Source organism: Phoenix dactylifera, chromosome 1 (genome assembly GCF_009389715.1).
Source record: "Phoenix dactylifera cultivar Barhee BC4 chromosome 1, palm_55x_up_171113_PBpolish2nd_filt_p, whole genome shotgun sequence".
Classification (NCBI taxonomy): Eukaryota; Viridiplantae; Streptophyta; class Magnoliopsida; order Arecales; family Arecaceae; genus Phoenix; species Phoenix dactylifera.
This window is the reverse complement of record NC_052392.1, coordinates 39,678,522-39,695,309: the sequence shown is the minus strand read 5'-3', so window position 1 is coordinate 39,695,309 and position 16,788 is coordinate 39,678,522. Positions and strand designations below refer to the sequence as shown.

General features: G+C 36.5%; 1 protein-coding gene across 1 annotated transcript in view; it reads left to right on the top strand.

The window, feature by feature from the left end:
* The window catches only part of LOC103706111 (beta-glucosidase 4), a 28,760-nt gene extending 20,813 nt beyond the window's left edge, over positions 1-7,947 (top strand). The window contains exons 8-13 of the mRNA XM_039134561.1: positions 22-137; positions 2,173-2,384; positions 4,657-4,691; positions 4,902-5,004; positions 6,134-6,242; positions 7,566-7,947. Coding sequence (XP_038990489.1) covers positions 22-137; positions 2,173-2,384; positions 4,657-4,691; positions 4,902-5,004; positions 6,134-6,242; positions 7,566-7,770 — 780 coding nt within the window. The 3' untranslated portion in view covers positions 7,771-7,947. The remainder of the gene's footprint in view (positions 1-21; positions 138-2,172; positions 2,385-4,656; positions 4,692-4,901; positions 5,005-6,133; positions 6,243-7,565) is intronic.
* Positions 7,948-16,788: the final 8,841 nt, after the last annotated feature.

The following is a 16,788-nucleotide window of genomic DNA, read 5'->3' as shown; positions in this document are numbered from 1 at the left end:
GCTTTACTTGCTCTATTTTAGGCGACTCAAGGTGGTCAACTTGGGTTAGTTCTTGATTGTGAATGGGCAGAGGCATTTTCCGATAAATTGCAAGATAAGGTTGCTGCAGAGAGGCGGCTGAATTTTCAACTTGGCTGGTAAATACTCTTGACATTATATCTTCTTCTTCTTCTTCTTCTTCTTCTTCTTCTTCTGCTTCTGCTTCTTCTTAAGAGTTTGTTTATGTATTCGTAATAATGCCTGTCGCACATCACAGGAAATAGAGAACTCATAGAATAATCATATTAAATCATGTTTCTATGCTTAAAGGAAGAGCAGAGACAGAGGCATCTAAATCCTAGTTTTTCTCTGAACTTTTTCTATGGGATAGTTACGGTTCTTATTCCACAGCTATTTTTTGTGACTTGTTGTATGTCATGAAAGACAAACATAACATGTGACTTAAACTATTCAATATCAGGGGCAAAAGTCCCAGGTATTGTAGCTTAACAATAAGGACCTAGAAACCAATTTAACAATTTAATTGCAGATGCAGAACAAAATAAGAGTTTTACTAATTTTATTTAGGAGTCTAGAGCAGTGTATTGTCAACAGATTCACATGACAATATCTCATTAATATGCAACCAGATTTTCCTTGTGAAGTCATGATGAAGGTTGTGAAGCAATCTCATTCTCCATCCCATAAAAGAAACAATAGAATGGCAAGCATGGTAGCATTATTTTGCTGTCTACATATTCTCGCCTAAGGTGTTTGACACATGTTGAATGTTGACTTTGTGGAGGCATTAGCCGTATAACTTCCACTGAAGAGGATTGGTTCTTTCACCAGCAACCTCATAAGCATTGTCAACTTTTACAAATCCTGAAGAGTATTCCGTAAATTTCAATTAATCAATTTCTTAGGATAAATGCAAATTTGAAATCTTCCTCTATGTCTAATTGGCAAAATTCTTATTAGTTTGGTGAAGGAGGATGATAAATAGGAAGATTCAGGGAGAAGCAGGGAAACTCCACTGTCAAAGTGTCATGGATTGTTGTATTGCGTCTCCGAGCATCCTAAAGCATCCAGACTTTAAAATTTTTATATATTGAAGTTTTCAGATAATTTGACAAAGATTACTTGTAATAAGGAAATAACAGCTCTACAATCTTTAGTTTTAATGTAAGGAAGATTTTAATTCATGATGTTACTCCTCATAGGATTCCTTTTTTCTTCATGTATTGTATGTGTGTTTTTTTGTGTGCCTGTTTGTGTTAGTAGTAAGCAATCTGATCAACTGTCTAGACTCCAGAGTTAATTTACTAGGTCTCAAACTCAACTTGAGGGTCTTCTCATAGAAGAAAGAGTTACAGGATTAATCTATAAATATAACTAGGAGTCTTGAATGACCTTCAATTTGTGAGGCCATTGAATTAAGGGCTGCCATTTTCAGAAGTAGTATTACCTGGACACTTTTGGTGTGATGTGCCAAGTATCCAAGTGTCCTCAAGTGTCAGATATGGCAGCCTCAAAAGAATATAAGTTCGTGTAAACAGAAGCCAATTTTTCGAAGCTTTTCCAGAAAAGAGAATTTCTGTGTGCACATGTGCTATCCGACAAAGAAAATGATAGAATAGCCATGCGTTTGCAAGTTCTTTAAGTTATTCCTGGATTCATCTCTTAGTCCCTTTCAATTTTCGACTTCATGTTGTTTGTTGGCCAGACTGCATCATAATTTTTTTTATTCTGCGAAAATTCTAAATCCTCATTAAGCATAGCGCCAAGCCTGCTTGTCAATATTACTTTCATCGTATAGCTTTGCAACATATCCTTATTTTTATATTGAAGTTTCTAAAGATGCAATCCTAAGACCTTTTAGATAGCGATTGACAAGATATGCAGGTGTAGTGATCATTTTTCATCCCTTTGTTCTATTTGCAGATCAGATCTGATCTTGTCTTAGATGTATTATGTTTCTTCTCATGTTTATATGCATGTTCATTTTGAAAAAGATACAAAAGCTCATTTTATTTCCAAGACTATATTAACATAGTTGTTATCTTGAATCTTCATTATTCAAGGTTTTATATGAACAAGAATTCCTTGCCTTGTTTAAATGTTGGGGTGTATAATTATCAATACAACAAGGGTTTGTGCTTCTTTGACATCTGAAAATTTCCTTTTTTGAAGGTTTTTGGATCCAATTTTCTTCGGGGACTACCCTGCGGTTATGCATGAGAGACTAGGAGATAAACTTCCAAAATTCTCAGATGCACATAAAGAATTGCTAAGGAATTCGCTTGATTTTGTGGGTTTAAATCATTACACAACAAGGTTTATTGCTCATGCACAAAATACAGAAGAAATCCACTTTTATCAAGTACAAGAGATGGAGAGGATTGGTATTTATATGCATACCTTCCTAACTTTTTTGTTTTGTGGATGAAATTTAAACATTAATGTATTTATATACCTGTTTATGCCTCTACATCTGTTTTATTATTTAGGCTAGATTCACCTAGTAGTGTTGGATTGATATACGAAATGATGAAACAATTTCAATATAATTTCGAGAACACTTTGTAAGCACAAGATGTATGAAAATATCATGCCTTGTTCTCAGGGCATCAATCCACCTCCACAGGTTTGACAAATTTGTCCTCAGGACACAGCAAGCAAAAAAATAAAAACTTTCTTCAATGTGCACTCACCTACAAACCCAATAATAACCAGCTCCAAACTCCAAAGAACCTCAATCATCCTTTTCTAATCGCAGTATGAAGTTGAAGGTTTCTCTAAGAAATAATGGAATGGTATAGTTCTCATCCAGTTGTTGCAAGACAAGCAAGCTATTTGAGCTCGTTACTTTCTGTCTTGATGCCTTCTCTATAAGTCCATATATTTCATCACTTTATATTTCTTATGTTGAAACGTCCAAAGGGCTAGCAAATGGAAATGCATGCAAGTTCATTAGGCCTTATTTTTTGGGTTATATATTTTGTTGGCAAAACATAAGGCTGATGTTTATTAGGAAATAACGTGGTGCTTAATGTCAAAGAAGTTTCAGTGTCAGCAATTGTATTGATCTCCAGTCTGGTTTCTGACACTATCAAGCAGACTATCTATCTTAAAATTCCACTAAATTCTTACTAGTTTTGCGGCATCAGCATCTAAGATCTCTCTACAAGACCTGGTTGACTCATCCGAGTTGTCTAGGGTCTTTCTTGGTTGGGTTTGAGTTCAGGACAGGCGACTCGTGAGATTAAGTTCTACAATCTAAATTAAATGACTCAAGTTGCAAATGTACATGGAACCTCTATGCTGTTGCTTTCAGCCTAAATAAATGGTGATGCTTCATGGGTTTGTTTCATCATCAACTCTCTATAGCATGTTAGACTTAGATTTATTACAATCTTTTTTATGCACCCTAGCATCCATATACTTTGAAAGCTGATCTGCTTGTTGCACATTAATCCCATGTCATGGCAACTTCTTGATTAAGATCACATCCTAAGATGCCTTCATTTTGATCCAGCTACTTTCTTTATTACACATGCATTGTTTATGGGGTCATCTCTCGTTTGTGGTTGTTGTTTGTAAAATATTTGGCATCATCTGCTGACCACATAATGTTAGAGCTCCATGCTTTCTGGATTTTTAATAATTTGCTACATCAATAAACTCGCTTAGCTACCTGTTGACCTCATCAACTGCTACATCCTGTTACCCTCGGAGAGTTGCAGTCTTTAGATCCTAATGGGTAATTGATTCAACACATCTTTCAAACTTTGCCATGTGATACCTTCATTTGTTTATTGGTTGGACAATGATATCTTCCACATGAGGGCATGCAGGTGCCCACAATTCACCTATATGCTTTTTCTTTCTGCATTGCTGTTTTATGCACACAAGCGGATGGTTGGAATTGACATGGAGACTTTGATAACATCAGCTGAGCACCTCCTTGCATCCTCTCACAAAGATAAGCATTTTCCCCTAATCAGGCATCATGTTGCTCCTTTTGGTTCCATCTCGCTCTCCTGCAGCTTGCTCTATCCATTTGCCTCATTAATGATAGTGTTGCTTTATAGTGCTCATGTCCCTGTTTTAGTGAATTGATCAAACTTCTTCTCAACTAGTGTTGTGAACTCAGTAGCACATGGGCTACCTCTTATCTGTCGATACTCATATTTAAGCTATTATGCTACCAATTGCATGTTCCTCTCTCTTGGCAGAACATTATTACTTGCATGGTTTGCAACCACACACTTGCATTTATTTTAATCCTAGACATCTAATATGGTAGCAAAGTTTAGAATCGAATCAATCGTCTGCCTTACATACATCCATAAATTAGTTTCTGAAATGCTATTTTCTATGATTTTGCAAGTTTAAAATACTTTATCACCTTATTTCAAGGCTTTATTCTCTAAATCATTCATTTATGCTCCAGTGAAACACTATGTTGCCAAGTTACCTTATGTGTATCAGATTGATCACTAATTCTCTGAAGTGCGATCATCTACAACTTTGTAATTTTTTCTTTAATTGCAAATCTCCTTTTTTCTGAATATCTCTATTTTAAATTATTAATTGCCAGTCTTGCAGTAGCTTTTGCATTTATTTCAATAAAGCTTCAGTTTGATTAGTATTATTTTATTGTATTATGCACAGCTAATTGGGAAGCAGGTGAGGCGATTGGTGATAGGGTAAGAATCTCTCTCTCTCCCCCTCCCCCCCCCCCCTCTCTCTCTCTCTCTCTCTGTGCGCGCCTGTGGGAGCATGCACATAGCACATGTGCATGCATGTCTGCGTCACATGCACAAGCATCCTCTAAGAAAGCTTTCTTGACAATGAACCAAACATTCAAAATGCATCCAACATTATCAAACTAACTGGAAAATTTTCTATCATGGCAGGCTGCATCAGAGTGGCTTTACATAGTTCCTTGGGGCATCCGTAAAGTTCTTAACTATATAGCAAAAAGATATCACAATCCCCCAATATATGTTACTGAGAATGGTAATGCTCCATGATGTCAAGTAGTAAAGCCTTATCTTGAGTAAGTTTAATCATTGTGTGTCGCTTCATTTTTAATAACTTTATGCCTATACTGCTATATAATGGGAACTCGGACGGTGCATTTCCATCCCTGAATTCCCCCTGTTATGCGGCCCAGCACGCTTGGACTCCATCCTCTTTAATTCCCAGTGCTGGAGGGAGGAAAAAGCGGGAGCCTTTGGACTCCACCCAAGTTCTGCAGCCCATCTAACAACAGTCGCATGCAGTAAAAGTTTAAGCGTAGGTGTAGAATTCATTCTACAGTTTGCTTTTGTTCTATACTGGCTTCTAGCCTGACGATCCTCTACCCTATTGTTCTGGCTTGGGACTGGGGGACTGAGGTTAGTTCTGTTGTTGTCATGATTGGGAATGGATTGAATGGAGAAACCAAGTAGCTTCTGAAGATTGAATGGAGAAACCAAGTAGCTTCTGAAGATTGAATGGAGAAACCAAGTAGCTTCTGAAAGGAACAGATTTCAGAAGGTGTCTTAGGAAGGTTCTTGGGTTAGATGCATATAGGTTCTTTGCAAATCTTGCTTATTCTTACCAATTGATCAAGGCAGGAAAAGATTTGCTAATACTTGTTCTTGCAAGTTGTGTGCAAATTTGTAATTATTTGGAGGAGACATTGGGTATTCATATTCCACTCTCGAGTTCCATACCAAATAACACTTGTATGTTAGAATGATCCAAACTCTTAAATGAATTCTCTAAAATAATAGTGGTTGCAGGGACATTTTTTCCCTATGTTTTCTAAAGTTGGTGGCAGATTTACAAATTTCAGACATTATCGAAAGAGATTGACACCAAAATCTTCCAAGTGCTAAAAGATGCCTCCAATTTTAATGGAAACCATTTCGTTCTGCAATCAGAAATAGGATAGCAGACTTATTCCAAGTGTAGTATTCTTATGAAAATTTAAAATTTTAAGGAAATATGGATCATTTGCAATAGGGATCTAATTTATTTTGCTTGAAATATGCTGAATAATAATTAAAGCTTTATAAATGTTGTGTGCAGTTAATATTAAAAAAAGGAATTCTCATTATGGCCATATGTATTCATTGGGATACTTGTCTATAACCTGCAGGTATGGATGATGAAGACACTGAAACAGCAGCATTGAGTGAGGTATTAAATGATGAAAAGAGAGTCGGATATTTTAAGGGGTACGTCGCTGCTGTTGCACAGGCAATCAGGTACATTACAACTGTTGTTCCTCTAAACATGTATGCTTCAACTTCCTGCACTTGTTTCAGATTGATAGCACCACATAAAAATGTGTGCTTTAAATCATTTTACTTATGTGACAGTTAGTTCTGGTAGGTAGATCAAAAACAAACTACTGCGAATGACTAATATGTGAAAAGGATAGACCAACGCCTCTTGATGGAGAAAAAGCATTATGAGTGTGAGATCTGTAATAACAGGCAAAATATTCAGCAAGGAGTTCATGAGAAGTATAGTTCGTTACTGAGTGCATTGCAGAACCTTATCTTTTTGTCATTTTGCATGCTTTTCTAGATTACTAAACCCATGATCTTTTGGATATCTCAACTCTTGAAGTATTAGAAATTTTGACTCAAGAGAAAGGATAAAATCATGATTTTAAAATTAAAACCCTTCAACCGCAGCCTAAATAATTAATATTATTTTGATATTTTTATGCTATCATGGTACATCATATCACGATTTCATTAGGAAGATAATTACATTATTTCTATGTATTGCTATGGTGGTGTTGTCTGCATATCCTTGTAACATATAGTAGGTGACAGAAAATACTCAAAATGATGAAAGGCCATATATTATCTCATTTAAAATATTTATACCACATTGTTGACTTGAGTCTCCAAAGGAATTGTGTAAATTAAAAGAGGATCAGTAGTCTTCCACTTAGGGTGGCTCATCTGCTTTAGAATTTCTTTGGAAATTTGTCGTCGCACCTGCTTCCTAAGCATTTATCATGCTACTACTAAGGCTGCTGCTACTGGTAACCTATGTCCCACAACATTTTGTCTTGGTTTTATGGCAATGATGCAACCCCTTGAAATAGTATTTTGGATGGTTTGCCATGAATTTTGGGAACCAAGGTGTCTCTTGGTAACCTTTCACCCAACCTCAAACCTTGCAAACCATTCGAATCAAGTTTGGCACCTCATCCGTGCCCTTATCTGCTTACATGCACGGTTGCTGCTTGTTGCTGTTGTTGTACACAGCTCCTATATTGGGAACATCAGAAGGCTACAGAATCCTGTAATTGTTGTTCAGTGAGATTTTATATGGTACTAATTCAACCTACAAACCATAGTTGTGCGACTGGCCTAGTTGCCAGGGGACCTAGGTTCATCGCATTACTCTGTATAATATGTTTGTTACATGGATATGTCCTTGTGACCTCAGTTGTACTTAGCCATATCTTCGTATACATGTTTCATGAAATTGTGCATTTGTGGTAGGAAATGAACGATAGAATGCAAAACATTCTTTATTAACTGACAAATAACTGATACTTGGGACAGGGATGGTGCTGATGTTCGTGGGTACTTTGCATGGTCATTGTTGGATAACTTCGAGTGGGCGCAAGGATACACCAAGAGGTTCGGGCTGATATACGTCGACTATAAGAATGGCCTTGCAAGGCACCCAAAATCATCAGCCATCTGGTTTTCCAGATTCCTCAAGGGTGGGAAGGAAGATAGCAGCAACCAGCTCAACCAAGCCTGATTTGTCACTTTGGTTATGCAGAATAATGCTTGTGTCTGTATGAAGTTTGCATAAAACTCTTCTATCATGTATCTCTAGCTTTTCTAGCTTATTAAATATTCTGCTACGTTGTATATAAATATGCGTACTATGAAACAACGACCTAATATAATAAGAAAAGGTTGATATCGAAGGTGAGAGCTAATGGTGGATGAACAAAGATCACATGCTGGCGACCTGAAAAAGTTTTCGTAGCTAGTTGAACAAAAGCCTTTCAGAAAGATGTTGTGGGCAAAGGTAATTTAGCTACACTTCATCCTTTCAGCCAAGCCAGCCGGATCGGAGGATCTGATGCCCTTCAAGCTATGGCGTTTTCTTCAGAACAGATGAGAGTGGGTACTGTGTGTCCACTGTCACTGTCATTTTTCTTTAGAAAAGACAAATCCAATGCCTTGCAGGGCCGGGATTCTTATGCTTCCTTTGCACTGCACAAACCGGGGAGACCAGAGAAAATGGAAATTAACTTTAAGGGACGAGAGAAGAAAAGGCAAGCCACACTCTCTTTAGTGAGAGCCAAGAAGACTAGATACCATCTCAAGGTCAGATATGGTGCCTCCATCTAGGCCTTCTAAAGGTCCCAAGAATTAGTCACGCTCCTTATCTGATTGAATGTTTGTGTCCTTTAAACATCCTCGATTAATATAATCTCAATCCTTATGAGAGGTTTGTTCTACATGGACTCGAAGTCCTTCAATGCAACCATTCGAACAAGTGGATTTGCAAACTGCTTGAAGGGTATAAATTTTGGGAGATTATGTACTGCTGTTTCTAGTGCTAGCCTATTGGTTGAGATTTTTGATCCATAAAGCATGCTTAGCAGGTGGAGTAAACCAGAATTTTGTTCCCGGGGACCCGCTAGTTTCTTGTGCTTTATTTATTGAAAGCTTTTTGCCCGTAAAAGCTGCCCTAGGGCTTTATTTAATAAAGTAGAATCAATAGGGAATAGGGCACAATAATGGGCTTAAACGATTGGATGGGAATCAGGTTGGTCCATGAAAGCCAATGTGAAGGCTGCATTGAGCAAGATGTGTGATTCCAGACATGGCTCATTTAGCGGAATCGAACCTGTAATGGAGAGGACCGGTAAAATCTGTCCATGATTGGCACGATGGCCATGATTTAATAGGCCCCACTTATCCGTTGCCCATGTACAAACCAGAGGCAGTTTTTTTTTTTTTTTTTTTTTTTACAGTGGCGGCTCACACTCGACGGATGTGAATACGATCAACAAGATCAGAAAATAGAAGACTATATAAGGGTACAGACACTGACCCGTGACTAGCCCAAATGAATCTCCCAAAGTGATGGGCTGCATAGGAGGCAATTCAGTCTGCAGCACCGTTTGCCTTCCTGTATACATGCGTGGCCTGATAGGAGACAAATAAGTGAGCAAATTTTAAAGAACTACACTCGCTGAAGAACCACCGGCAGTTTTCAAGGGGTCCGATCCAAGTGGGCGATGCAAGTCTCAGTCTATGGCTTGAAGGGTTAACTTGGAGGCCGGTTTTTGAATTAAATCCTCCTCCAAGTCCTGTCCTGTTCATGATAATATCTCCACCACCATTTACTGAGGAGACGGTCGTTAAAGAAGTCTTAAGATTTAGGATTCACCCAAAGCTTCATAAGGACGACATGCTTTGTCCCAACCTATGAGCTGGTGAGGAGGCTTCACCGGACCATAAGAAGTTTCTCCTTTCTCTTGTCTATTCTCGTCCGAGCATCGAACAGCTGGCTTAGAACTGGTACAAGCAAAAGGAATCCGATTGTTTAATTAAAACAAAGCATTTGATGATCCCCACGGGTGCCCCGAGTGAGAAATTTCTTTAATCTTGGCGCATCATGACATTCTTATATTGGCTTCGCAACTATATATGGACCACGACCAGAAGTACTGCCTTTTTTTTTCTTTTTTTCTTTTTCCTTTGATAGAAGGAGTACTGCTTCTTACTCCTTCCCCTCTCATGATAAAAACAGAAACCACTATACAACCATTATAACCTGTCCAAACAGAAACAAGAGCAAAGTTCATGAATTATATATACCTCTTTAGTTTCGGTTATTCGCTGATTTTTTTTTGAATATTTATATAGAAATAAAAAATCTAAAAAATATCTTTTGATTAGTCTTTTTGGAATTATTACAAATAGTATCAGAGCGAAGTTGGTTCATAACCTATTTAGACTAGAGAACACTGTAATACGGATTTATGAATACTGACCACTGGCCTATTGTAGTGCTTGTTATTAGATTTGAATGGATTTGAACTCTTAGTTTGACGAAGATGCTAAAATTTGAACAGAAAAAGTATGTGAGAATCGTGCGGACGTGTGTTTAATCCCGCATCGATTATTCGTCGAGGAGGTTTTGGATACTTATACAAGACTAATAAACTCAAAAAAATATCTTTTGACTAGTTTTTTTTGCATGAGTCATGAGTTATTACAAATGCATTCCTCATTAATTTTTTTATTTTACGGGGTAAACCTCCTCAAGGATCAAAAATGAAAGGGAGCAGAGCTCAAGGTCCAGTTGTTGGCCCCTTGATGCTGCCAAACAAGTCTTGCCTCGAGCAAGTGATTCCCCACCCAAGGCTTCAGATTCTTGGGAGATGCCTAACTAAATGCAACTGGAGGTGGTGGGGAAGGGCATGAATGGCATCAAAAGAGACATCATTATGGCCTCATACATACCCCAAAGAAGGTTGGCATAAAATATTCGGAAATGCCAAGCTAGTTATCTTATGCCTTCTTCATCTTCTACGTATCTTTTGCATACATATCATCAACTCTTTGCTCTTTTTAAAATTGGACGGTCCTGGTGTACATGCATGCAGTGTCCTATTGTTCCACCAATACTAAACCTTACTTCAATTGCTCTTGATGCTCCTTCCATGTTCAAGTGCAAGAGTCTTCTGATATTTTTTCGATGGAAAGCCATGATCACCATGTGCAACTAGTTTGGAGTGTAGTCTTGGGGACAATGATTGAGCCCAGTGAAATTAGGTTTTCCATGCAAAGGACAAGGAAGGTGACGGTTTGGAGAGGGGTTGATGGTCGTTGTGTCATGTCATACCCATGGTGGACGTGGTGCCAAGATCTACCTGTTCCCATATTTTAACCAAGGACTACCATCATACCAAAATTCAAATTCTTGGAAGTATAATCTATAAGTGTTATAAGAAATGAGAGACATGTAAAGGAACAAGTATATGTTACATATTAGGTGAACTATCTAGTCTAAATTAGATATGGATCTCAATTGGAATGAACTCACAAAAACAACCTACACTCAAACGACCCTATTGAGCTATAATCCCCATTTGATATTGCTTTTGGAAGGCTAAAACGCTGTTCTTGAAGAACCACAAACTCTTTCACATAATTTTAAGATATTTGGTAAAAATTTTGGTCGCTTCTAAAAGTTGAAACAAATTCTAAGAGAAAATTTTCAATCTAAAACTTTTAGGCAAAAGTTCTGCTTGAGACATATTGAGAAGCTTTCTTTTTGGCTTCCCACGAAGGAGGAGAGGGCTAACGGAGGAGACTTGATTTAAGTCCCAACAATGATTTTTTAAAAAATAATTTAAAATACTTTTTTTAACATAATCGTTTCAATTGGTGCACTTGTTTATGCCTGCCATAATCAAGTAATTAAGTTTTTGAATCTATTTATTATATTATTAATAAATATAAAAAAGTTTACAAATTAACAATCCTTTAAAATAACAATTTGATAGTACAATATAATAATAATATAATAATATTTTATTGTATTATAATGATATTATATTACTACAATTATTATTATTCTAATATTTATACTCCATTAAAATAATAACATATTATTGCATTATAATAATCATATATTTTATAATAAATATAAAACTATTCGTTATAATTTATATTACTACAATTACTTTACAATAGCAATTCTCGATAAAGTGGGAAAAAATATAATAACTATAGCCTCATCCTTATATATGGAGAAGCTATTTGCGAATTTCATGTGAGGACCCGTGCGGGCGTATGTTTCGTCCCACATCGATTATTCATCGAGAAGATCTTGGGTACTAATACAGGACCAAGGAACCAAAAAATATCTTCCAGCTAGCCTTTTTGGGTGAGGTTTTGGGTTGTTACAAATGGTATTAGAGCGGACCCGACCCATAACCTATATGGACTAAAGAACATTGCTGCGTAGATCTATTAGGGCTGACCATAGGTCGATCGTGGTACTATGGTGGAACAAGACTTAGAACAGAGTAATCAGATGGCCGAATTTTGGGCACATACTCGCTTCACAGGCCTATGGGTCCAAAATGGGTCTAAGTGGAGCCAAAGTCAAGTATGGGCCTAAGGATCTTAGTGACAGCCCTAGTGGGCACATATTAGAATCTGGGATGGGATTCTCGGATTCAAAGCGGGGATTTTATGCAGGAGATGAGCCTCATGATAGGTGTGAGTTTGATTCATATTAGTATCTTAGCTTGTGTGCAGCATCGCATGGCTCATGCATGGTCGGCCAAATAGCAGGCTTCTCAATTTCTGATACCTGTGGTCTTGCTTTATTTCCTCCATGCCTCTCAACAAGGCTTCATATTTTCACCTCAGATTATTAAAACAAACTCATGGGATTAGGTATGCTGTGGTCCTCTTCTCCTTGAGAGCTCAACAACCACTTGGAGGACGACTCTACCTTTTGTTCTTGAAAAAAATGGATAAATGACCTTCTCAGTTAGTGTTTAGCTTTCTAAGATCAACAACAACAAAAGCAACAATAGTGACAGTAATTTATTAATTATTTGGTATTATGGTTGATATTGAAGAGAGCATTGGAATAAAACTTGTACTATTTTTTGCTTTATGTTTACTTTTTTTTTTCTTTTGTTTGAATGAAATAGATGTTTGCCACCAAAAGCATTAACATTTCACAAATAATTTTTTAAAAAATAGAATTAAACTGTACATCTTTTTCAGTTTACTTCATTTTTTTTCCTATATTTTTTAAAACAAAAATAATATCAAACAGCCCAACCTCCTGCATCCCAAATTGACCTAAAAATACCACCTATAGGGACAAAAGGATTATGGAGTTGTATGTTAGTGCTATCTTCATCCTCTTCTTCTTCTTTTCTTTATATATGTATCCTAACACTCAAGCATTGCATGGAGCAACTTTTTTCTTATATTTGATGATAGTGCCTTCTTTGCTGGGGGCACAAATTAGGTCAACAGTTACATTCGGAACCCCCATGATGATGACCCCAAAAAAGAGAGGGATGAGAAAAAGCATGTTGGCCTTGAGCGACAGCCATTAATGGCATGCGTTCTGCTCGTAGTGGAGGTGGATGGGACGGCCATATATTATTAAAAAAACAAAGAACACATAATTACACCACAAGTACTAATAATTGGATGGTTATGTCGTGACTGTTGAATTGTTTATTGTCTGCAGGGTTGGATTCTTGACGTGATATTAGAAAAGTTTTCTTTGCTCCCATCAATTCTACTCTTGGCATTTTGCACAAAAAAAAACAAAAAAATTGCAACCCAAACCCACTGGCTCTCTTGGTCTATTACCCACTATTTTACATACAGTTATAAGGTCAACATTTAAATTAAGTTGTAATTTTATTATAAAAATTAGGCAGAGTGACTACTGGACCTTTTCATGATTCATTTGAACTACCGTATGAGTCTGAATATCTGTATAAGTTCAAAATGCGCTGACCATTGGAAAAAACGAAAAAAAAAAAAAGAAGAACAATAGGGTAGTAACCTGTTTTCTTGTTGATGTCTCTGAGCTTTCATTATCTCATGAGAATGGAAGAATTTTTTAGCAATACTTGTGTTTTTCTTCTTATGCCTAGTTTTTAGCGAGAAAATAGTCTTCCATGCATGCAGCCCTTCTCTCTTATTTGGCTATGGAAAACAACCTAAACATGTGTATCTCTCCAAACTTGGTTGTTTTATGCACTCCATAAGGTCATGATGCCTGTTCATTTTTCTCCAGGTTAGATATCAATACTCCATTTACTTTGATCCAATCATTGCTCACATACATGCAAAAAGGTGGCCATTCCTCTCAGGTCCTATCATTTGATGCTGTTAGTTCTTATTTTTGATTGAATGAGATCAGTAGGACATAGGGGGAAAGGTATTTTAACTTTAGTTGGCCGAGGATTCGTTCTTCTCCAGTGCACAAGATCAGGTAGTCATTTATAGCTCACTCAAAGCTCCACAGTTCACTGGGCCAGGAATCTTACCCTTTCACCTTTGAGCACAAAGAAAGGTGGCAGCATAAAAGAGTACAGCAAAAGGAGAAGCCAAGCCACGCTTCCCTCTTTAGTAATGGCCGGGTAGGCCAAAGGCCATCATCTCTTGGGTCAGGCAAGGCGTACTACCTTCTTGTGTGTCTGAAATTATCTATGGTCCAATCATCTTGTAGGTCATTAAACTGTTCGAATTTGTTATAAATGATCCCAATTAATACTGCAAGGTTATATACTTTCAATTTTCTTAAATATTTTGGGTGCTTGAAGAAAGCTATAGGCCTATTTTTGTAAATGTGGATTCTAATTAATGCTTCCATGTGAGTTAACTAGTGGAGTTTTTGAATGCTCGTGAACAGGCGAAGGGCCCAGAGATTCATAGAGTGTGTACTTTGTCACAAACCGTTATTTACAATTGTAAATGAAAAAATAACCATTATTAATCTGACCTAGCCTTTGACTTGCCATCTTTTGGAAGACAAATAATGGCTTCTTTCCAAAGCCAGCTGTTATCCACTTTGTCATGATGCCAAATGATGGGCAGTAAACTTTGATTATTTTTTTCTCAAAAAATATTAAGAACTGGTTTAGTTCGCAAAAGAAAAAAAATTTATTAGAATTTATTTTTTAAAAAGCTAATATATAGAAGAAAAGTGGCACATATAAAGTGGTTTATATTTGATCAAGCATCTACTTTTCTGAAAAAATTGCATATAATATCAATTATACTCTTATTAAGAGAAAAAATCTTACTCTATTATATCTAAAAGCTTAAGAGTATTTTTGAAAAAAAAAATTATTTTATTTTTCGACTAGCAAAAATTGATTTTTTTATGTACCACATAGATTTTTCTTTTTTATAAAATATGATAATCTTATTTTTATGGAAAAGCCTTTTTTTCACCTCTTTTGTTTGAAAACTCCAACCAAATATTTTTGACTGTGCTTTTTCCCCTTCTCTTCCTATTGAACTAAACATGTCCAATAAAAACATTATTTTTCAAATAAAATATAATTTTTAATTTTTAAATATATATATATTTTAATTTGGTGAACAATAAGAAGACCAATAACAGCCACATTTTCCATCATGAAGCGGCCATTGCCCTTTTTTTTTCTACAAAACAATGATAATTAAGAATATTTCATGCTACTCCACTTGGTTAATTTTCCTCCTTTCCATCTGTAACTTTTCATGTGAGGAGGAAAAAAAAAATCAAAAAGCAGCTGTTGTATATATGCATCAACTAAACATGGATTGCTCCATCGGCTCTTATAATATTGAAATTTCTGTTTCTCGGAAAAAAGAAAAAAATTCATGGCTGTTTTCCAAAACCTTGGCATATACTGCTAACACAACGTTCAGGCATAAATGGTTGAAACTTAGAAATGAGCATAAACTCACCTGTGTTTCCTGATCTGCAGTAGTATCTTTTCGCTTTCGACATGGCTGTGGCTCTAAAGATGCCTAAAGGCTTCAAATGAAGAAGCTTTTGATAGGCCATAATGATGGGTTTAAACGGTCGGATCTCAGGTAGATCCAACAAGGAATAAAGGCATCCAATGCTCGATACCTTAAGAGTTAAGACTCAAATTTGAATTCAGATAGTAAGCACTAATTAAGTTCAGGTTTTCCAGCACCATAAAAACACATAACTTACTGAATCAAAAGGTATGAATCTTTGCAGACTTCAAGGGAAACTATTAACTGGGCTCTTTTAATCACATGAGACATCTAACTTTAGATGCTGATAAGTGATCTAGTGGGCAAATTAGATACAGAACCAGAAGTATGTTATTTTTGTCCCCCTTCTATATAATAATGTGTATTGGTATGCTAACACATCAAAAACCTGGTCATATTTATATCATAAACTGAGCTTCATGGCCAGCTCCAATAACTTTAACAATATTTTTTAGTAGTTTCAAGTAATATGACTAGTTTTAAGTAAGATTGACTTTCACATTTGAGTAAGAAAATCCAGAACCAAGATAATTTTGTCCTTTGTTAACACAAATAATATTAGGTAAGCTGCTTTAGATATGTAGAATTTTCCAGTACTAGGACTTCCCAAAACATGAAACATGAAAATTCTGGGAGAACTATAAATACTACTACAGCTGTTAGGTTTACCAGGTGTAGGTTATGATGGTAGGCCATGGTATCACAAGAGATATGATGTGGCCTTGAAAGCCAGATAGAGCTGGTATTGAATCATTCCTTATCAATGTGGCAACCATCATAAATGTTCTTCTTTGTCCCTTGTATATCTGTAATTATTTACATATGTAGAATAAAGTTATTCTTGCCTACTTGTCAACCTTCTTAGGTTGTCAGCAAAGCTCCTTTATTATAAGATTCAACCACATTTCTTTCTTATTAGAAGCTACACCTCCCTGTTCTCGGAGCTAATGATTGAACTCTTAGGGGGATTGGAAAGGGGGATGAGCAGCATGAGCCATGCTGCGCTAATTGTGGACATGATTCCAAGATCTAGTTGTTCCAGGGGCCGAGGCTGCGGTGTGAGTATCTCCTATCTTAAAAAAATGAGAATTGAGAAGGGCTACAAGCAGACAGATGCATGCATTTATTTTCTTGAGATTTTTTTTTTTTTTTAGGAAGCCCATCAGCTAATTACTCTATAATAATCTTTTTTTTATCGCTCTGAATCAGCATGAATCAAAGTATTTATTTTCGAACTTATATT